The following is a 23,881-nucleotide window of genomic DNA, read 5'->3' as shown; positions in this document are numbered from 1 at the left end:
TTGGACCCCAAAAGTTGTTGTCCAGTTTGTCCTGAGTACGCTGGTACCCCATATGTGGGGAGGAACCATTGTTTGGGCACACGTCAGGGCTCGGAATGGAAGTAGTGACGTTTTGAAATGCAGACTTTGATGGAATAGTCATTACGTTTGCAGAGCCCCTGATGTGCCTAAACAGTGGAAACTCCCCACAAGTGACCCCATTTTGGAAACTAGACCTTCCAAGGAACTTAGGTAGATGTGTTGTGAGCACTTTGAACCCCCAAGTGCTTCACAGAAGTTTATAATGCAGAGACGTGAAAATGAAAAAATCATTTTTTTTTCCACAAAAATAATTTTTTAGCCCCAATTTTTTATTTTGCCAAGGGTAACAGGAGAAATTAGTCCCCAAAAGTTGTTGTGCAATTTTTCCTGAGTACGCTGATACCCCATATGTTGTGGTAAACCACTGTTTGGGCACACGTCGGGGCTTGGAAGGGAGGGAGCACCGTTTGACTTTTTGAACGCAAAATTGGCTGGAATCAATGGTTGCACCATGTCGCGTTTGGAGACCCCCTGATGTGCCTAAACAGTGGAAACCCATCAATTCTAACTTCAACACTAACCCTAACACACCCCTAATCACAGCCCTAACCCCAACACATCCCTAACCCTAATCCCAACCCTAACCAGGGGAAGAGTCTTGAGGAGATCATTTGCATATTCCCAGTGCCTTCTGGGATAAGTGAAGAGTCTCCGCGAGCTCAACGATCACTGGGTTTTGGCCGTTGCAGCTGAAAAGAGGAAATCGGAAAACCAGGGGAAGAGTCTTGAGGAGATCATTTGCATATTCCCAGTGCCTTCTGGGATAAGTGAAGAGTCTCCGCAAGCTCAACGATCACTGGGTTTTGGCCGTTGCAGCTGAAAAGAGGAAATCGGAAAACCAGGGGAAGAGTCTTGAGGAGATCATTTGCATATAATTTTGGCTCATCTTTCATCGTTTTTAAGAAATCTCAAGATGGAAGAGGCCAGGAGCCATTTGGTGAGCTGCATTTCTTGCTACATGTTCACAGATTTACCAGTGGAAAAGCCAAACTTCACATGCCACAAATGCAAGCTTGTGACCCTGTTGGAGGAAAAGTTGCAAAATCTCTAAGAGAGGTTAGCTACGTTGAAGATCATTAAGGAAGGTGAAGAGTTCTTGGACAGAGCAGAATTATCTCTTCATGTTACAGAAAGAGAAGAAATTCGAAGTGCACCTGAAGAAACAGAGGAATGGAGACATGTGACCCAGAGAAGCAGGAGGATCAGGAGGCAGTCAGCACCCATACTGCTCAGAAACCAGTACCAGGCTCTCATGCAGGAAAGCGATGAAGAAATACATCAGGATAAGACTTTGCCAACAAACAGCAACCTTGTACGCCTTCAGAGTCCTCCTGGATGGAGAAAGAGAAATGTTGTGAAGAAGAAACGGAGAGTGGTGGTCATGGGGGATTCCCTGTTGAGAGGAACAGAGGCCGCTATCTGCAGACTGGATATAACTTCAAGAGAAATGTGCTGTCTTCCAGGTGCAAAAATTAAAGATGTGTCTGACAGGATATCAGGACTCTTCAGACCTACAGATGACTACCCATTCCTGCTACTACATGTGGGGACAAATGACACCGCAAGAAACGACCTGGAAACCATCTGCAGAGACTTTGAAGACTTAGGCAAGAAAGTGAAAGAACTGGGAGCGCAGGTGGTCTTCTCTTTCATCCTCCCAGTGGATGGCCATGGAACAAGGAGGTGGAATAAGATTCTGCAGGTGAACAACTGGCTACGTCGATGGTGCCGTCAGCAACGATTTGGATTTCTGGATCACGGAGTGAACTACTTATACGATGGACTACTTGCTAGAGATGGGGTGCACCTTACGAAGACTGGAAAGCAGGTGTTTGGAAGTCGCCTTGCTACACTTGTAAGGAGAGCTTTAAACTAGAACAACATGGGAAGGGAAGCAAAAGACCAGAAAAAGCCATACACCTGACAAATGCTATTGAGAACTCTGCTATTAGAAGTGGAAAGGAAGAACAAAGACGAAAGAATCTAATTAATAAAAATTTTGGAGAAAGAGAAACCAATCACAAACTAAAATTAAAATGTTTCTATACTAATGCACAAAGCATGGGCAACAAACAAGGAGAATTGGAACTACTAACACAGGAAAAGAAATATGATGTCATTGGAATCACTGAAACTTGGTGGGACAATACACATGATTGGAATACAAGACTAGAAGGATACAACTTATTTGCAAGAAACAGACTTGATAAACGAGGAGGGGGTGTCGCATTGTATGTTAGAAACGCGTATATCTGCACAGAGATTGAAGCTTCAGAGACTAGGAGTTCTGTGGAAACTGTTTGGGTAAGAATACAAGGACAGAACAATGGAAAGGACACCATTGTAGGCATTTACTACAGGCCGCCTGTGCAAGCTGAAGATATGGATGAACTCTTTATGCATCAAATGGCCAAGTTCTCCAAAAAATATGACATAGTTGTCATGGGAGATTTCAACTATCCAGACATTTGTTGGGAATCTCTCTCAGGCAAAACTAACAGGTCAAGGAAATTCTTATCCTCTCTTGCTGACAACTTTATCTTCCAAAAGGTAAGGGAGAAAACAAGGGGAACTGCTACCTTGGATCTAATCCTTATAAACAGGGAGGAAATGGTTGAGGAGGTAAAAGCGGCTGGGACCCTAGGAGGTAGCGACCATGCTATTTTAGAATTTTGGATAACTAGAGGCGGAAGACCTGTGAAGACTCAGACGTCAAGGTTAGATTTCAGAAAGGCAGATTTTAAGGGATTCAGAAAGAGAATTGGAGGGATCCAATGGCTGGATATCCTAAAAGACAAAAATGTCCAGGAAGGATGAGAAATCTTGAAAAATGAAATTCTCAAAGCACAGTTGTTAACAATTCCAAAAAGAGGGAAGAATAGGAAACATTTAAGGAAACCAGGATGGATGAACACAGAACTTAAGCACATGCTAAAAAGGAAGAAAAAAATGTTTATAAAATGGAAAGAGGGAGGCATATCTAAAGAAGAATATAATGCTGTCTGCAGAACCTGCAGGGCACAAATCAGATTAGCTAAAGCTGAAAATGAACTGAGGCTTGCAAGAGATGTCAAAAGCAATAATAAAGGATTTTGGGGATATGGCAAAAGTAAAAGAAAAGTCAAAGATGCTATAAGATTTTTACAGGATGAAAATGATGAAATGGTAAGACAGGATGTTGAGAAGGCTGAACTTTTAAATTCCTATTTTGCATCTGTTTTCTCTCAGAAAGGAAATGTAACATCAACTGTTATTCACTGTCCTATTAAGGGAATAGAAGAATCCAGGATATCTATACACAGAAAGATAGTGAGGAAACACTTAGCTAACCTAAATGAATTCAAGTCTCCAGGTCCAGATGAATTACACCCCAGAGTACTGAAGGAGATAGCAGAAGAAATTTTTGAACCCCTCTCCATAATCTTTGAAAATTCTTGGAGAACAGGAGAAGTGCCAGAAGACTGGAGAAGAGCAAATGTTGTTCCTATCTTCAAAAAGGGGAAGAAGGTGGACCCAGGCAACTATAGGCCGGTGAGTCTGACTTCTATACCAGGAAAGATCTTTGAACAAATTATTAAACAACATGTATGTCAGTACCTGGATAAGAATGAAGTGATTAAACAGAGTCAGCATGGGTTTGTAACTAATAAGTCATGTCAGACTAATTTAATTTCCTTCTATGACGGTATTACTGATTGGGTGGATCAAGGAAATGCTGTAGATATAGTATATCTTGACTTCAGCAAAGCATTTGACAAAGTCTCTCATACAATCCTTATTGAAAAAATGACTAAGTATGGAATGGACAAGGCAACTGTTAGGTGGATTCATAACTGGCTTAGTGATCGGACCCAAAGAGTGGTCGTAAATGGCTGCACATCCAGTTGGAAGAATGTCTCAAGTGGGGTACCACAGGGCTCTGTCTTGGGCCCTGTATTGTTCAACATCTTTATCAATGATTTAGGTGAAGGAATTGAGGGTAAACTGATTAAATTTGCTGATGACACAAAGCTAGGAGGGATAGCTAATACTAGAGAAGAGAGAGAGAGGATTCAAAAAGATTTAAATAAACTGGAGAAGTGGGCAGCAACTAACAGAATGGTTTTTAACAGGGAGAAATGCAAAGTACTACATCTGGGCAATAAAAATGAAAAAAGCATATATAGAATGGGAGGAATAGGGCTAAGTGACAGCACATGAGAAAAAGACTTGGGTATACTAATAGATCACAGACTGAATATGAGTCAACAGTGTGATGCAGCAGCAAAAAAGGCAAATGCAATTCTAGAATGTATTAACAGAAGCATACAGTCTAGATCACGTGAAGTCATTATTTCCCTCTACTCCTCTTTGGTCAGACCTCATCTGGAATATTGTGTCCAGTTTTGGGTACCACATTTTAAAAAAGACAACAACAAACTGGAGCAAGTTCAGAAAAGAGCGACCAGAATGGTGACCGGTCTGCAAACCCTGTCTTATGAGGAAAGGTTGCAGGATTTGGGAATGTTTAGTTTGCAAAAGAGAAGACTGAGAGGAGACTTAATAGCTGTCTACAAATATTTAAAGGGCTGTCACATTGTAGAAGGATCAACTTTATTCTCATTTGCACAAGGAAAGACTAGAAGCAATGGGATGAAACTGAATGGGAGGAGACACAGATTAGATATTAGAAAAAACTTTTTGACAGTTAGAGTGATCAATGAGTGGAACAGGCTGCCACGAGAAGTGGTGAGTTCTTCAATGGAAGTCTTCAAACAGAGGCTGGACAGACATCTAACTGGGATGATTTAGCGAATCCTGCTTTGAGCAGGGGGTTGGACCAGATGGCCCAGGAGGTCCCTTCCAACTCTACGATTCTATGATTCATAACGCTAACCCCAACACACCCCTAACCCTAATCCCAACCCTAAACATAACCCTAACCCTAATTCCAACCCTAACCCTAATTCCAACCCTAACCCTAATTCCAACCCTAACCCTAATTCCAACCCTAACCCTCTCTCCAACCCTAACCCTCTCTCCAACCCTAAACCTCTCTCCAACCCTAATGGAAAAATAAAAATAAAAATAAAAATATTTTCTTTATTTTATTAGTTGTGCCTACCTATGGGGGTGATATTCGGGGGGTTTATTTACTTTTTATTTCATTTTGATCACTGTGAGAGGCCCCCTGTGGTGAATTACAAAGCCCCCTGTATCTGCGGCTCAGGTGACCTTTCATTGACCCTGGTCACGCGACCCGCAGGGGGGCTTTGAAGTCATGACACAGGGTATGCATCATGGGTCGGATTGGCACCGACTTTCATGACGCATATGCTGTGTCACAGGTCGTGAAGGGGTTAAAGAAATGTTTGCATCACCGTATTTTGAGAGCTATAATTTTTCCAGATTTCGGCCGACAGTCATGTGCGGGCTTATTTTTTGCGGGATGAGCTGACGTTTTTATTGGTACCATTGTCGGGCACATAAGTTTTTTGATCGCTTTCTATTTTGATTTTTGTAGAGGCAGAATGAACAAAAACCAGCAATTCAGGAAAACATTTTTTCTCAATTCCACGTGTGGTAAAATTAGAATGGCAGTTTTTTTCTTAAGGTCACTACAATTACAGAGATACCTCATTTATATCTTTTTTTTTAATTTTTTTTTTTTTTTTTTTTTTTTTTTTACACAATAAAAACTTTTATAGAAAAAATAGAAAAAAAATCTTTTTTTTGCACCACTTTATTCTGCGAGCTATAACTTTTTTATTTTTTCGTTGATGATGCTGTATGGCGGCTTGTTTTTTTCGGGACAAGATGACGTTTTCAGCGGTACCATGTTTATTTATACCGTAACCGTCTTTTTGATCACGTTATTGCCCTTTTTCTAAGCGGTATGCAGATACCGCTTGGAAAAAGTATAATTTGATACTTTTTGTGCTTTTCTTTAACGGCGTTCACTGAAGGGGTTAACTTAGGGGACTTTTATAGATGCGATTTTTACGGATGCGGCGATTCCAATTTTTTTTTTTTTTTTTTTACACACAAAAATGTGTATTTATTAGGGGATTATTTAGGAAAATTTGTTTATTTTTTACATATTTTTTTAAAAATGTTAATTTTTATACCTAGTCCCTTTATGGGACTTTCACTTTTGTTGCAGGTATAATACATTGCAATGTTCCATTAGGAGAAGATACCATGAAAGCAAATAGAGAGGGTTCACGATAAGGGGCAAACCATTATTATAATAAGATTAAAAATATATAGGCCAGATTAGACTTTGCCAAAAAAAAAAACAAAAAAAAAACGAAAGAAGCCAGCACAGTTTTAAATAAACATTGCTTGGACAGGTGAAACTGAGATTAATCTGTACCAGAATTATGGGAACAAGAAATTATGGAGAAGGCTTGGGACAGCTCATGATCCAAAGCACACCACATCCCTTGTAAAATGTGGTGGAGGCAGTGTGACGGCATGGGCATACATGGCTTCTCTAATGATGAGCGAACGTGCTCTGATAACATGTTATCCAAACATGACCACCGGGTGTTATCCAGCATGCTCGGGTATGCTTGATCATTATGTTCAAGTCCCCTCACCTGCATGTTTTGCAGCTGTTAGACAGGCGCAACACATGCAGGAAATGCCTAACAAACAGGCAATTGCTGCATGTGTTGCAGCTGTCTAACAGCCACAAATCATGCAATTGTGGATACTCAAACATATTATTTCACTACTCCCATGATACTTGGATAATACTTTAACTGAGCCGGTTCACTCATCACTATTGGCTTTCAATGGGTCTGGGTCACTAGGGTTTATTGATGATGGGACTAAAGATAGGAAACAGCTGAATAAATTCTGAAGTGTACAAGGCTTTACTTCTCCCAAATGCAGTAAGGATGGCAAGTCACACTACAGATGGATAATGATCCAAAACATACTGCGAAAGCAACCCAGGGGGTTTTTAAGGCAAAATCAATCACCAGATCTTAACACCATCGAGCATGTATTTCACATACTTAAGACAAAACTTAATGCAGAAAGAACTACAAAAAAGCAACAACAGAAGTCCACTGCAGTAAAGGCCTGGCAAAACAATACTAAGGTGGAAACAAAGCGTTTGGTGACATCCATGGCCACCAGAAGTCATTACCTACAAAGGATTCTCTACAAAATATTAAAAATGAGCATTTTATTTGTGGTAAAGTTAATCTGTATCATTACTTTTGAGCCCTTGAAATAAGAAGACTTTGTAGAAAAATGGTTGCAATTTCTAAACATTTCACAGGATATTTTCGTTCAATCCCTTTAATTAGATCTGAAAGTCTATAATTCAATGCAACTCAGTTGTTTCATTTTAAATAAAAAAAATAGGTGCCAGTATATACTACCACGCTAGCAACATTTAGATGCAACAAATTATACATGTGCAATCAACGCAGTTGGATTTAAGGTCACATACTCTACTCACACAAAGTTAGTATTATTTGGCTTTCGAGTGAAATTTATAGAAAATGTAAAAAGTTCATGCTACAGTGATATTTTATCATGAAAGTAGGGCATTTAAACAGATGCATACAAAGAAAATTTCCTCATCTCAAACAATTTAAGTACTGAAATATTGACAGTTCTGCATGCAAAAGGTTAGAGACAGTCACATTAATTTCACATGAAAAGATTATTAGAGTGCATTTTAGGATCATCCCTAAGTTTTTGTGAGCAGTCTATGTATATGGAACAACTATGCATCTTAGTTGGTGGACCACAATAGAACATGTGTGTAGAGAGTAAAAAAAAAAAAGTTAAAATAACAGTTGGCATGCTCAGGTTCTATGTGGGTATGCAACAACAGTGAAAAAAATTGTCCTGTCACAAAAAGGTTTACAGAACTGGAGATAGAATGAATGCCATTATGCAATGTGCTCACTTTCCCAAAAGACAAAATAGGAAAAGAGGAAGGGGAAGGCGAACAAAAAAGGAACAAGGTTACATGTAACACCATATAATACATGTAAGGCTAGTTTCACATTTGCGTCTTTGTGCACAGCACATCCTGTGAAAGTAGAAACGCATGCAAAAACGCATCATGCGTTTTTGCAAGCGTTTGCGGTTTTTATGCACATTCGTTCTCTAGGTGTTAAACCAGTGTCTACACATGTTTACTCGTAAAATGCATGCGGATGCAAACGCAGGCGTACGCATATCCATGTGCACGCCTGCGTTCCCATAGACTGTAATGCGTTGTTTTGACGCATTACGTACGTGTCCGTTTTTTTTTTACGCCTTTGGGAGGACCAAAAAATGCAACAGGTTACATCGAGCGCGTCTAGACGCACACCTTGAAAAAGCGCATGCGCAAGAAAACGCAGACGAACGCATGCAAACGCAAGACCATGCGTACGCCATGTTAAACATAGGTACGCATGCGCACGATGCGCTGCGCACAAAAAAGCTAATGTTAAAACAGCCTAACACGTACCAAGCACAAGAATCCAAGCTAGAAAATTACTACATGAAAATTCTTACACTTCAGGCTCCGATGCAGGAAAGGACGGTGGTGTTTTCATCATCTTAGGTCTCCCCCTAGGTTTCTTCTGTGGAATTTCAATGGGTACTAAAATATAATCAAAAGCAAAAAAAATCATTATACAATGAACCCACAACATATACATTTCTTTGAACTGGAACACTTTAAAAGCAATTTTCTAACTCATACAAGTGACTGCTAAGATGCAGGTTATACGCAGAATGAGGGAGTCCTAGTTTACTTTGTGGCGTTTACACAGGATTTATCTGCTTTTGGCCACCTGCTGAGTAGTGAACAGCAGCACAGTGCTGAATGTTGTCTTGCATATGCTCCCATTTATTTGTCTGAGATTCGGAAGGAATGCAAATAGCAATATACATTCTATTTAACAGGTGGCATTTATATGGGTCTTATTCAATCGTGTGTTTCCGAATGGTTTTACAGGAAACATGGTCTAATTACCTATAGCTACCATAGCAACTTCCCAGTAATCAAAAAAAAAACCACAGTTTAAATAACAATTCATTCACTTTAATGACAAAATGAATTCAGTAAATGTTTTTTTTTTTTTGTATTAATCTAGATTAAAAAAACAAAACAAAAAATACCATAAACATAATTTTCCCAGCAGTACCAACAAGCCAACAATTTTTTTTTAACTATAGAAAAGGCCATACCAAACTTAGGTGGTCTACCACGCTTGGGTGGTGTCGGGGGAGTTGTAGGTGCATTTTGTTCTGCCTCTGCCATAATATCCACCTGAAACAGATTAATTAGTTTTGAAGTTAAGTAAATTTAAGACATCTAATATTACATTATGAACATTGTGAAATAATAAACAGTATCCCATTCCATCAATTAATGCTTTTGTATGTGTTTTAAAACAATTTTTTTTTATGAGACATATTATACAGATGTTGGGCATTCTGGGTTACTGCTCAGCCACCATGGGAATGTATCACCACATTTTTGCTATGTAATCAGAGAGCAGCATAATGTAGACACAGAGACCAAGATTCAAGTGAGGAGTCTGTTGCTGGGCTGCTTAGTGTTTTCCTATTGCCATATTGTTCAACCACATCCACACCACCGATTGGCAGTATTCTACCTATGCACAATGAACAATCAGTGGTGTGGATGGGGTTTACACAGTGCTCAGCATTCAAAGAACTGCAATATCCGCCGCAGAATACAAACCGTTTTAATCAAAACTGCAGCAAGCAGCCCAGTAAGTCAAAACACTTTGGAATGAGGATCTATGCCCCCACATTGTGCTTCTCCCAGATTGGGTAGCAAAAATCTGAAGTTGATTCCCTTTAAAACCACACGTATTTTGAACAATAAGAATTAAAATTATTATTTTTTTTTTTTTTCATTTTAAATAATTTGTTAATTTCCATAGATAACTCCATGAGGGCTTGCTGTTCTTTTTTGTAAAATAAGTAGTATTTTCCAATACCATTTATTCCATCCGAATAAAAAAAAAAATTATGGACATCATATGATTTTTAAATCTGTTAACACTGGTGGAGACCAGTTTTGCTGCAGTAGTTCAGTCTTCTATAGTACCATTGTAAAAAAGTAGAGGCATCAGAAGTTGTAGCTGCTTTACATACACTATCTGTGGTAATTAGGGGGATCAGATGCAGTATAGAATATAGAGAACAATTTCATGCACTTTTCTGCCATAACAGACATTCATACTTTTAGGAACTCCCTGTAGGCTGGAAATGTGTGGACTAATGGCAGTACTATCATCAAAGGGAACCTGTCAGCAGGATTGTGCACAGTAATGTACAGACACTGTCAGGCTGGCGCCGTTATACTAACTAAAATGATATCTTGGTTGATGAAATCCATCTTGTGGTTGTATAATCTATATTTTCAGTTCTGTGTTAATGATATGCCCGTGCTTCGGGGCGAGCCTGTGTGGGCTCTTCATGTGATGCTATGCTTAGGTATTCATCAGTATGGCTTCTGACAGGTCACTGATCCCTCAATGACCTGCCCTCTAGTTTACAAAATATTAGATATATTTAAAAAAAAAAAATAAAAAAAATAAAATCACCTTCTGCAGACAAGCGATCTGATAGCTGCTACTGCGCAGGTGGCATCATGTTGCTAGAGAAAAAAATTGCCTCCTCCAAGATGGAGCTGACCGTACCTGCAAAGTAGCATATATCGGATAGCTCATAGTGGAGACAATTTTTTCTCTAGCAAGATGGCGCTGGCGGCGCCTGTGCACTATGCAGTAGCAGTTATCGGCAATCCAATAGATGCTACTGCTCAGGCACCTCCATCTTCGAGGAGGCTTTTTTTCTCCAGCAAGTAGGCGCTGCCTGAGCAGCAGCTACTATCAGATCGCTGAAAGCTGCTGCGGCGCCATTTTCTGACTGATTCTTTCATTTTTTTTTTTTTTTAATTATGTACGCATCAAAAACAATTAAATACACATTATACCACCACTGGCGCATGCGTGCAGGAGGTGATCTTAAAAAAAATAAATAAAAATGTATTTACAGGGTGGTCCAAAAGTAGGTGGACAGAAAATAATAACATTTTGATTTATATATAAAACTAGCTGAAGAGCCCGGCGTTGCCTGGGCCTACTAACCAACTGTGGTTAGTTATAACAAATTATAATGATTATATTGCACATAAAAACATTTCACATCATATATTCAACACTACAGATTTGAAACACAAATTAACTAAACGATTACCCAAGTATCCTCTCCTGTGTGATACTTTCTGCTGAGTAGTGTATCTAATCCTATCCTGTGTGATACTTTCTGCTGAGCAGTGTATCTAATCCTATCCTGTGTGATACTGTGTACTGAGCCGTGTATCTAATCCTATCCTGTGTGATACTGTCTGCTGAGCCGTGTATCTAATCCTATCCTGTGTGATACTGTCTGCTGAGCCGTGTATCTAATCCTATCCTGTGTGATACTGACTGCTGAGCCGTGTATCTAATCCTATCCTGTGTGATACTGACTGCTGAGCTGTGTATCTAATCCTATCCTGTGTGATACTGACTGCTGAGCTGTGTATCTAATCCTATCCTGTGTGATACTGACTGCTGAGCTGTGTATCTAATCCTATCCTGTGTGATACTGACTGATGAGCTGTGTATCTAATCCTATCCTGTGTGATACTGACTGCTGAGCAGTGTATCTAATCCTATCCTGTGTGATACTGACTGCTGAGCCGTGTATCTAATCCCATCCTGTGTGATACTGTGTGCTGAGCCGTGTATCTAATCCTGTGTGATACTGTCTGCTGAGCCGTGTATATAATCCTATCCTGTGTGATACTCACTGCTGAGCTGTGTATCTAATCCTATCCTGTGTGATACTGACTGCTGAGCTGTGTATCTAATCCTATCCTGTGTGATACTGACTGCTGAGCTGTGTATCTAATCCTATCCTGTGTGATACTGACTGCTGAGCTGTGTATCTAATCCTATCCTGTGTGATACTGACTGCTGAGCTGTGTATCTAATCCTATCCTGTGTGATACTGACTGCTGAGCTGTGTATCTAATCCTATCCTGTGTGATACTTTCTGCTGAGCCGTGTATCTAATCCTATCCTGTGTGATACTGTGTGCTGAGCCATGTATCTAATCCTATTCTGTGTGATACTGTCTGCTGAGCCGTGTATCTAATCCTATCCTGTGTGATACTGACTGCTGAGCTGTGTATCTAATCCTATCCTGTGTGATACTGACTGCTGAGCCGTGTATCTAATCCTATCCTGTGTGATACTGTGTGCTGAGCCGTGTATTTAATCCTATTCTGTGTGATACTGTCTGCTGAGCTGTGTATCTAATGCTATCCTGTGTGATACTGTCTGCTGAGCCGTGTATCTAATGCTATCCTGTGTGATACTGACTGCTGAGCCGTGTATCTAATCCTATTCTGTGTGATACTGACTGCTGAGCCGTGTATCTAATCCTATCCTGTGTGATACTGTGTGCTGAGCCGTGTATCTAATCCTATTCTGTGTGATACTGTCTGCTGAGCCGTGTATATAATAGACGATAACACCATATAAATGATAAGAATAATAGGCCTCAGTTACCACAACTATCTACAAAGAAAACTGTTGCTGATAGCAACCAATCACAGCTCATTTTTCATCTTTTAACCGGTTCCCGACCTGTGACACAGCGTATGCGTCATGAAAGTCGGTGCCAATCCGACCTATGACGCATACCCTGTGTCATGAATTCAAAGCCCCCCTGCGGGTCGGGTGACCGGGGTTAATGAAAGGTCACATGACCCGCAGATACAGGGGGCTTTGTAATTCACCACAGGGGGCGTCGCTTCGCCCCCACGTGGCTACGATCGCTCTGTTTGGCTGTTAAAAGTGAAACAGCCAATCAGAGCGATAGTAATATTTCATCAATGAAAATTGATGAAATATTACAATCCAGCCATGGCCGATGCTGCAGTAGCATCGGACATGGCTGGAGACACCGATTCGACCCCCCCCCACCGGCGATCGCCCCCCCCGCCACTGAATGACAGCGGCGATCTGCCGCCGCTGTCATCATCTGCCCCCCCTCCCATTCCCTCCGCTCCCCGCCAGCTTCCGATAACCCCCTCACCCACTCTCACCGCCCCCGGCACCTTCTAAGTCCCCCTGTCGCTCCCGGTGTCCGGCGAGTCCGGTTCATGGGGACCGCCATCTTGGAAAATGGCGGGCGCATGCGCAGTGCGCCCGCCCGAATATGCCGGCTGCAGATTCCATTATTTCATTTTGATCACTCTCACAGTGATCAAAATGAAATAAAAAGTAAATGAACTCCCCGATTATCACCCCCATAGGTAGGCATAACTAATAAAGAAAATATTTTTATTTTTCCATTAGGGTTAGGGTTGGAAAGAGGGTCAGGGTTAGGGTTGGAAAGAGGGTCAGGGTTGGAAAGAGGGTCAGGGTTGGAAAGAGGGTCAGGGTTGGAAAGAGGGTTAGGGTTGGAAAGAGGGTTAGGGTTGGAAAGAGGGTTAGGGTTGGAAAGAGGGTTAGGGTTGCAATTAGGGTTAGGGTTGCAATTAGGGTTAGGGTTGGAATTAGGGTTAGAATTAGGGTTAGGCTTGTGGTTAGCGTTGGGGTTAGGTGTGTGTTGGGGTTAGGGTTATGGTTGGGATTAGGGATGTGTTGGGGTTAGGGCTGTGGTTAAAGGTGTGTTGGCGTTAGGGTTGAAGTTAGAATTGAGGGGTTTCCACTGTTTAGGCACATCAGGGGGTCGCCAAACGCGATATTGTGCAACCATTGATTCCAGCCAATTTTGCATTCAAAAAGTCAAATGGTGCTCCCTCCCTTCCAAGCCCCAACGTGTGCCCAAACAGTGGTTTACCCCCACATATGGGGTATCAGCGTACTCAGGAAAAATTGCACAACAACTTTTGGGGACTAATTTTTCCTGTTACCCTTGGGAAAATAAAAAAATTGGGGGCTAAAAAATTATTTTTGTGGAAAAAAAAATGTTTTTTTCTTTTTCACGTCTCTGCATTATAAACTTCTGTGAAGCACTTGGGGGTTGAAAGTGCTCACCATACATCTACCTAAGTTCCTTGGAAGGTCTAGTTTCCAAAATGGGGTCACTTGTGGGGAGTTTCCACTGTTTAGGCACATCAGGGGCTCTGCAAACGTAATGACGACCGCAGACTATTCCATCAAAGTCTGCATTTCAAAACGTCACTACTTCCATTCCGAGCCCTGACGTGTGCCCAAACAATGGCTCCCCCACACATATGGGGTATCAGTGTACTCAGGACAAACTGGACAACAACTTTTGGGGTCCAATTTCTCCTGTTACCCTTGAGAAAATAAAAAATTGCGAGCTAAAAATTCATTTTTTGAGGGAAAAAAAAAGATTTTTTATTTTCATGGCTCTGCGTTACAATCTTCTGTGAAGCACTTCGGGGTTCAAGGTGCTCACCACACATCTAGGCAAGTTCCTTATGGGGTCTAGTTTCCAAAATGGGGTCACTTGTGGGGGGGTTCCACAGTTTAGGTACATCAAGGGCTCTGCAAATGTAGCATGATGCCCGCAGACCATTCCATCAAAGTCTGCATACCAAAACATCACTACTTCCCTTCCGAGCCCTGACGTGTGCCCATACAGTGGTCATCCCCCACATATGGGGTATCAGCGTACTCAGGACAAACTGGACAAAAACTTTTGGGGTCCAATTTATCCTGTTAGCCTTGTGAAAAAAAAATTGTGAGCTAAAAATCATTTTTTTTGAGGGAAAAAAATGATTTTTTATTTTCATGGCTCTGCGTTTTAAACTTCTGTGAAGCACTTGGGGGTTCAAGGTACTCACCACACATCTAGATAAGTTCCTTGGGGGGTCTAGTTTCCAAAACGGGGTCACTTGTGGGGGGTTTCTACTGTTTAGGCACATAGGGGCTCAGCAAATGTAACATGACGCCCGCAGACCATTCCATCAAAGTCAGCATTTCAAAATGTCACTACTTCCCTGCTAAGCCCCAACGTGTGCCCAAACAGTGGTTCCCCCCCCACATATGGGGTACCAGCGTACTCAGGACAAACTGGACAACAACTTTTGGGGTCCAATTTATCCTGGTACCCTTGTGAAAATAAAAAATTGCCGACTAAAAAATTTTTTCTTAGGAAAAAAAAAGATTTTTTTATTTTCACTGCTCTGCATTATAAACTTCTGTGAATCACCTGGGGGTTCAAAGTGCTCACTATGCATCTAGATAAGTTCCTTAGGGGGTCTAGTTTCCAAAATGGGGTCATTTGTGGGGGAGCTCCAAAGTTTAGGCACACAGGGGATCTCCAAACACGACATGGTGTCCGCTAACGATTGGAGCTAATTTTCATTTCAAAATGTCAAATGGCGCTCATTCCCTTCTGCGCCCTGCCGTGCACCCAAACAGTGCCCCCTCCCCAAATATGGGGTACCAGCGTACTCAGGACAATTTGGACAACAACCATTGTGGTCCAATTTCTCCTGTTACCCTTGTGAAAATAAAAAATAGCGTGCTAAAAAATCATTGAGGAAAAAAAAAATGATTTTTTATTTTCACTGCTCTATGTTATAAACTTTTGTGAAGCACTTGGGGGTTCAAAATGCTCACTACACATCTAGATCAGTTCCTTAAGGGGTCTAGTTTCCAAAATGGTGTCACTTGTGGGGGAGCTCCAATGTTTAGGCACACAGAGGCTCTCCAAACGCGACATGGTGTCCGATAACGATTGGAGCTAATTTTCCATTCAAAGTCAAATGGCGCTCCTTCCCTTCCGGACTCTGCCGTGCACCCAAACACTGGTTTATGACCACATATGAAGTATTGGTGTGCTCAGGAGAAATTGCCCAACAAATTTTAGGATCCATTTTATCCTGTTGCCCATGTGAAAATGAAAAAACTGAGGCTAAAATTTAATTTTTGTGACTTTTTTTTTTTTTTTACGGATCAATTTGAGAAGCACCTGAGGGTTCAAAGTGACCACTATGCATCTAGATAAGTTCCTTGGGGGGGGGGGGTCTAGTTTCCAAAATGGGGTCACTTGTGGGGGAGCTCCAGAGTTTAGGCACACAGCGACTCTCCAAACGCGACATGGCAAACACTAAATATTCCAGCATATTTTCCATTCAAAAAAGTCAAATGGAGCTCCTTCCCTTCTGAGCCCTGCCGTGCGCCCAAACAGTGGTTTATGACCACATATGAGGTATCGGTGTACTCAGGGGAAACTGCCCAACAAATTTTAGGATCCATTTTATCCTGTTGCCCATGTGAAAATGAAAAAATTGATGCTGAAAGAAAATTTGTGTTGGAAAAATTAAAATGTCCATTTTTTCCTTCCATATTGCTTTAGCTGCTGTGAAACACCTGAAGGGTTAATAATCTTCTTAAATGTGGTTTTGAGTAGCTTAAGGGGTTCAGTTTTTAGAATGGTGTCACTTTTGGGTATTTTCTGCCATATAGACCCCCTCAAAGTGACTTCAAATGTGAGGCGGTCCCTAAAAAAAATGGTTTTGTAAATTTTGTTGTAAAAATGAGAAATCACTGGTCAACTTTTAACCCTTATAACTTCCTAACAAAAAAATATTTTGCTTCCAAAATTGCGCTGATGTAAAGTAGACATGTGGGAAATGTTTAGTAACTATTTTGTGTCACATAACTCTCTAGTTTAACAGAATAAAAATTAAAAATTGCGAAATTGTCAAAATTTTTGCCAAATTTCTGATTTTTTCATAAATAAACGCAAAAATTATCGACCCAAATTTACCACTAACATGAAGCCCAATATGTCACGAAAAAACATACTCAGAATCGCTAGGATCCGTTGAAGCGTTCCAGAGTTATTACCTCATACAGGGACACTGGTCAGAATTGCAAAAAATGGCCAGGTCATTAAGGTCAAAATAGGCTGGGTCATGAAGAGGTTAAACAGCTCTGGGACAGCGTGGCGAGTTTTGAGTGGCGACTTTTGTGTATCGACTTTTATGTGGCGAGGTTGGTGTATGTGTGGTGAAATGTGTGCTGAGGGTGATATGTGTTGAAGCACGTGGTGGTATGTGGCGCATTTTGTGTGTGTGTTCATATCCCCGTGTGTGGTGAGTATCCCATGTCAGGGCCCCACCTTAGCAACTGTACGTATATACTCTTTGGCGCCATCGCTCTCATTCTTTAAGTCCCCCTTGTTCACATCTGGCAGCTGTCAATTTGCCTCCATCACTTTTCCTTTCACTTTTCCCCATTATGTAGATAGGGGCAAAATTGTTTGGTGAATTGGAACGCACGGGGTTAAAATTTCGCCTCACAACATAGCCTATGACGCTCTCTGGGTCCAGACGTGTGACTGTGTCAAATTTTGTGGCTGTAGCTACGACGGTGCAGATGCCAATCCCGGACAAACACACACACACACACACACACACACATACATACACACATCCACATTGAGCTTTATATATTAGATATACTTACATAAGCATAACATAACAATTAAATTTTATTCCGAACAATAATACAAAAGCCCTTAAATTTTATCAGCGCAGGTGCTCAAACTGTTTTCCATCACAATTTGCACAGCTTTGAAGTCTTCCTCTTACGCTTCCACAAACATTTTTGCACAAGTCTCTTTGGGTATTAATTTCTTGAAACGCATCTCTTAATGTCATTTTTCAAATCAGACACTTTTTGGTTTTTCGACTATAAAAACTTTGTCCTTGAGTACTCCCCAAAAGAAAAAATCCATTGGGGTCAAGTCTGGTGAACGTGCGGGCCAATCAAGTGGGCCTCTTCGACCAATCCATTTATTAGGAAATGTTTCATCAAGATACTCACGGACTACTCGGGAATAATGTGGAGGGGCCCCATCTTGTTGGAAATAAAGGTCATTTGAATTAGGCTGTTGCTGGGGAACAACTTGATTCATTAGAATTTCGAGATGCTTATCTCCTGTGACTGTTCCATCAAAAAAAATGGGTCAAAACACCAAAACTTGAAATACCACCCCAAACACTGACACCAGGCTCATTTAGTTGTTGCTCTAATGTTAAATGCATGTTCTCATTATACCAGTAAATATAATGTCTGTCTGTCAATATGGCCAGATAATTTCAAAGAAGCTTAATCACTCCACATAATGTTATCTAAAATTACTGGATTTTATGTCAGTTTCACTTTAAATTATGCTTAATATATCTCCCCCTTCATAACCCTATCACACATACAGTCCACCTACTTTTAGACCACCCTGTATATGTGTATTAGGGTGTTTCATTTTGTATGGTAAAAATTAAAATGTCAAATTTTTACAGACTTTGCTTGCGCCCCGATTCTCACTAATGTAAAAAGTATATATGCCAAATTTCAAGACGATCGAACAATATTTAGAGGTTGCACACTTATCAGTTTAATAAAAAAGTACGCAAAAAAACAAACAGATTTTCAATGTTAAATATTTTTTTATTAGAAATTCAAACAATTAAAAACTTAGAATAATAGTGACAATAAACAGTAACATTGATAGGCAGTATCACATGTATTGATTTACACTAATGTGCTGTGAAAGATGTTCGCTTGGTGACGGCTTTTCTATGACTCTTAACAAGAACTGTTTCTGTTGCTCATCTCTGATTGAAATAGTGGATAGCACTGCAGCCTTGCAGCGCAGGAGTCTTGGGTTCGAATCCCACCATGGACAACATCTGCAAGGAGTTTGTATGTTCTCCCAGTGTTTTGCGTGGGTTTCCTCCCACATTCCAAACACATACTGATAGGGAATTTAGATTGTGAGCCCCATCAGGGACAGTGATGATAATGTGTGCAAACTGTAAAGCGCTGCGGAATATGTTAGCGCTATAAAAAAAATAAAGATTATTATCAGAGCAATGCCCCTTTCCGCGGTGTTATTCACCACCTTAAAAGCATTGACGGAGCTTTCTGGTGTATCACTGCAATATTCTTCTACGTTGTGGATCCCAAACAATGTCTTTGTTTTACTTGTAACAAAATCGCTGAGGTTTTTTCCTTTAAAAACTAGGTTTTTACCTTCCAACCGTTTCAGTTACTTTTTCTTTGCAGGTTTGATTCTTAAATTTTCAAACATCTTCTCCTCAGCCTGACCGATACGTTCATCCAAAAATGCCAATCCTGTTAGTTTCTGACAGATACCAATGAGGGCACTTTCTCTGACATCTTTATCTGGATAATATTGCAAAAATTGTAGCATCTCCAAATCATTCTTTGGAGCCCATCAACGTACAACTGCCTTATGCCAAAAACAAACATATATTAGACAGACAAAACGTGCTACTTTTCTTATTCCTTTCAATTCGGTATTAGAAATATGCAATTGTGAATAGCACAATTTTGAGGACATATATGTCCTTTGCCACCCACCTTGCTTCAGTTATAGCCCCTGGAACCCTAAATTCTAAATCGTTTTCATCCCAACCTCCAAGATATAGAAGTGATAATTGTAATAGTTCTTTGTAATCTTCTCTTGGATGGCTGCCATCTTTCAAGACATTGTTGAGGTAGTCCACCATTTGAACACGTTGTTTCTCTAGAAAACCTTGAATGGGATTTTCTTCATCTAACATCGTGGAATAGGACTTCTTATCAACTGAATTCCACTGATTTTGGAACATTCAGAAAATCTGGATGTCAGGACCACTTGATGGTATGTTACAACAGTTACCTAACACGCCTTTCAAGATTAATTCGTGGGTGTGGTGGCGGCAAGCCAACCACAACAATGGTCGCCCAAATTCAGTTTCAATTCTGATACATGTTCCTTGGATCATTCCTTTATTAGATGCAGTTGTATCGAAAGATATACCAATGATACGGTCACGTAGCGCACATCGGTCCACCTCCTGAATAACAACTTCAGCCATTAGCTCACCAGTACCTTTCTGGGCAACAGGTACGCCAAGCAAATGCTCAAAATCTTTTCCAGTTACAAGAACAGCAACTCTCTTCTAGAGTTTTGACACTCCCACAGGCAACCGAGGTCAACAATTTACTATCCCAATGTAGGACTAAATGAGGAGGATTTTCAAACAGTGACTTTTCCATGTTCTCAGCCATTTGTCTTCTGTTAATCGCCCAAGCTCGGAAAACGGTAGATGGAGATATGGAAATGCATGAAACATCGTGACTAAGGCTTTTTGCAGTTGCAATAAATGAAGTACTTGCTTGTCGAATGGAGAGTTGTTTTCGATCCCATGTAGCCGTGAGTGTGTGATCAAGAGGTTTTAACCTACGACCTGCAGAAGATTTTTTTCCACTGGTGGTGCAGAAAATTCGTCCTCTTTGTGAATTGATGATGATGGAGATGAGACTGAGTGTTCCACTATAACGGTCTTGTTCATTTTGGCGATTTCTTTATAATGTTTCATCTTGTATGCCTCCTTTTTTTCTGTATTTATTTTCTTCCTTTTAATTTGTGAGGCAAGAACCTTATCTACACCACTCATTGATGAACTCATAGGATCCTCTCTTTGTGACATAAGGAATATCAAATAGCTCAACAAGATCACCTTTCCAAATCTGCCGCCTCATATTTGCATATTCAGTGTTTCTTGATTTCTCTTTACGCAGATGTTGATATACCTTGTATAACTTCTGTATACGAGTTTGGATATTCTCTTCTGTCATGACAGGGATACTTACTTTCTTCCACACTTCCTTTAGTTTAATACTTGTGGATTTAGCAGCACACGAGTGTTTTTCTTTCATTTCCTTGTGATGGTAAATAAAAACTAAAAGCACTTGTTCCTTGAAAGGGAGTCGAGCTCCAAAAATTCACCACCAGGCACCTTTTCAAGTAACCAAATTCCCTTTCAAGTACTCATTTTCAGTTTAACTACGTGCAAAACATAATAGAAACACAACATACACAGTGTGATGTCGATGATACATTATCATGAATTTCAGTACTTTCAGATAAAAGTGATCAAAGTGTGAAACTCTAAATAGTAATAGATTTCGCTAAAATTTTTTACATGGATCTTTTATATGACTTAGACCAAGGATTCAAGCAAAGTCATATGAAAATCATAACTTCAGAAAAATGAAACACCCTAATGTGTACAGTTGTGGCCAAAAGTATTGACACCCCTGCAATTCTGTCAGATAATACTCAGTTTCTTCCTGAAAATGATTGCAAACACAAATTCTTTGGTATTATTATCTTCATTTAATTTGTCTTAAATGAAAACACACAAAAGAGAATGAAGCAAAAAGCAAAACATTGATCATTTCACACAAAACTCCAAAAATGGGCCAGACAAAAGTATTGACACCCTCAGCCTAATACTTGGTTGCACAACCTTTAGCCAAAATAACTGCGACCAACCGCTTCCGGTAACTATTAATGAGTTTCTTACAATGCTCTGCTGGAATTTTAGACCATTCTTCTTTGGCAAACTGCTCCAGGTCCCTGATATTTGAAGGGTGCCTTCTCCAAACTGCCATTTTTAGATCTTTCCACAGGTGTTCTATGGGATTCAGGTCTGGACTCATTGCTGGCCACCTTAGAAGTCTCCAGTGCTTTCTCTCAAACCATTTTCTAGTGCTTTTTGAAGTGTGTTTTGGGTCATTGTCCTGCTGGAAGACCCATGACCTCTGAGGGAGACCCAGCTTTCTCACACTGGGCCCTACATTATGCTGGAAAATTTGATGGTAGTCTTCAGACTTCATAATGCCATGCACACGGTCAAGAAGTCCAGTGCCAGAGGCAGCAAAGCAACCCCAAAACATCAGGGAACCTCCGCCATGTTTTACTGTAGGGACAGTGTTCTTTTCTTTGAATGCCTCTTTTTTTCTCCTGTAAACTCTATGTTGATGCCTTTGCCCAAAAAGCTCTACTTTTGTCTCATCTGACCAGAGAACATTCTTCCAAAACGTTTTAGGCTTTTTCAGGTAAGTTTTGGCAAACTCCAGCCTGGCTTTTTTATGTCTCGGGGTAAGAAGTGGGGTCTTCCTGGGTCTCCTACCATACAGTCCCTTTTCGTTCAGACGCCGACAGATAGTACGGGTTGACACTGTTGTACCCTCGGACTGCAGGGCAGCTTGAACTTGTTTGGATGTTAGTCGAGGTTCTTTATCCAACATCCGCACAATCTTGCGTTGAAATCTCTTGTCAATGTTTCTTTTCCGTCCACACCTAGGGAGGTTAGCCACAGTGCCATGAGCTTTAAACTTCTTGATGACACTGCGCATGGTAGACACAGGAACATTCAGGCCTTTGGAGATGGACTTGTAGCCTTGAGATTGCTCATGCTTCCTCACAATTTGGTTTCTCAAGTCCTCAGACAGTTCTTTGGTCTTTCTTTTCTCCATGCGGTACACATAAGGACACAGGACAGAGGTTGAGTCAACTTTAATCCATGTCAACTGGCTGCAAGTGTGATTCAGTTATTGCCAACACCTGTTAGGTGCCACAGGTAAGTTACAGGTGCTGTTAATTACACAAATTAGAGAAGCATCACATGATTTTTCGAACAGTGCCAATACTTTTGTCCACCCTCTTTTTTAGGTTTGGTGTGGAATTATATCCAATTTGGCTTTAGGACAATTCTTTTTGTGTTTTTTCGTTTAAGACAAATTAAATGAAGATAATACCAAATAATTTGTGTTTGCAATCATTTTCAGGAAGAAACTGAGTATTATCTGACAGAATTGCAGGGATGTCAATACTTTTGGACACAACTGTTTTATATATATATATATATATATATATATATATATATATATTAGTATATTAAGACATATGGGAAATGTTACTTATAAGTATTTTGTGTGACATACAGTCCCTTGCGAAAGTATTCGGCCCCCTGGAACTTTTCAACCTTTTCCCACCTATATCATGCTTCAAACATAAAGATGACAAATGTAATTTTTTGGTGAAAAAACAACATGTGGGACACAATTGTGAAGTTGAGCGAAATGTATTGGTTATTTTAAATTTTTGTGGAAATTCAAAAACTGAAAAGTGGGGCGTGTATTATTCGGCCCCTTTACTTTCAAGTGCAGCAAACTCACTCCAGAAGTTCATTGTGGATCTCTGAATGATCAAATGTTGTCCTAAATGACTAATGATGATAAATATAATCCACCTGTGTGTAATCAAGTCTCCGTCTAAATGCACCTTCTCTGTGATAGTTTCAGGGTTCTGTTTGAAGCACAGAGAGAATCATGAAGACCAAGGAACACAACAGGTAGGTCTGTGATACTGTTGTGGAGAAGTTTAAAGCCGGAACTGGATACAAAATGATTTCAAAAACTTTAAACATCCCAAGGAACACTGTGCTTACGATCATATTGAACTGGAAGGAATATCATACCACTGCAAATCTACCAAGACCCAGCCATCCCTCTAACCTTTAATCTCAAACAAGGAGAAGACCATTAGGGGCTGACAGAACGTACCAAAATAATAAAGATGGTATTTAGGTGCGATCGCAGCCCGGGGTCCAACGTGCAGAGGTGTTAACTGCTGCTCAGTAATGGCGGACGTGATAAGGCGGTATAATAAAGGGACACACGGGGTTAACCTCACCTAGTGTGTACAGAGGCGGACTCTGTTACCTCACAGAGCCGCACAACCGCCAAATAATAAACGCCATAGCCTTTTTGTACTTACAAAGCTTGTTTGAGTGGGCGCTAATTAACGGTCGCAGAGCTCTGTCCTACAGGCACAGGACTAGAGCTCCTATAGACCATCAGCACTTGACGCCGCAGCTGCGGTGCCAGCAAAAGATTATATTAATATATATTATATACACACA

At 40.5% G+C, this 23,881-nt stretch overlaps 1 protein-coding gene across 6 annotated transcripts in view; it reads right to left on the bottom strand.

Annotated features, from left to right (window-relative positions):
- Positions 1–23,881, bottom strand: part of PSIP1 (PC4 and SRSF1 interacting protein 1) — a 168,164-nt gene that overhangs the window by 77,866 nt on the left and 66,417 nt on the right. For all 6 annotated transcript variants that reach the window (XM_073572150.1, XM_073572154.1, XM_073572149.1 and 3 more), the window contains 2 exons: positions 9,271–9,352; positions 8,593–8,680 (listed from right to left, as the gene is read on the bottom strand). In XM_073572150.1, the coding sequence (XP_073428251.1) occupies positions 8,593–8,680; positions 9,271–9,352 (170 nt within the window). The remainder of the gene's footprint in view (positions 1–8,592; positions 8,681–9,270; positions 9,353–23,881) is intronic.

The sequence above is a fragment of the Dendrobates tinctorius genome, unplaced genomic scaffold (genome assembly GCF_039654945.1).
Source record: "Dendrobates tinctorius isolate UK_male_01 unplaced genomic scaffold, ASM3965494v1 ptg000031l, whole genome shotgun sequence".
NCBI classification, from domain to species: Eukaryota; Metazoa; Chordata; class Amphibia; order Anura; family Dendrobatidae; genus Dendrobates; species Dendrobates tinctorius.
Note: the sequence above shows the minus strand (reverse complement) of the source record. Positions and strands in the feature narration are given on the sequence as shown.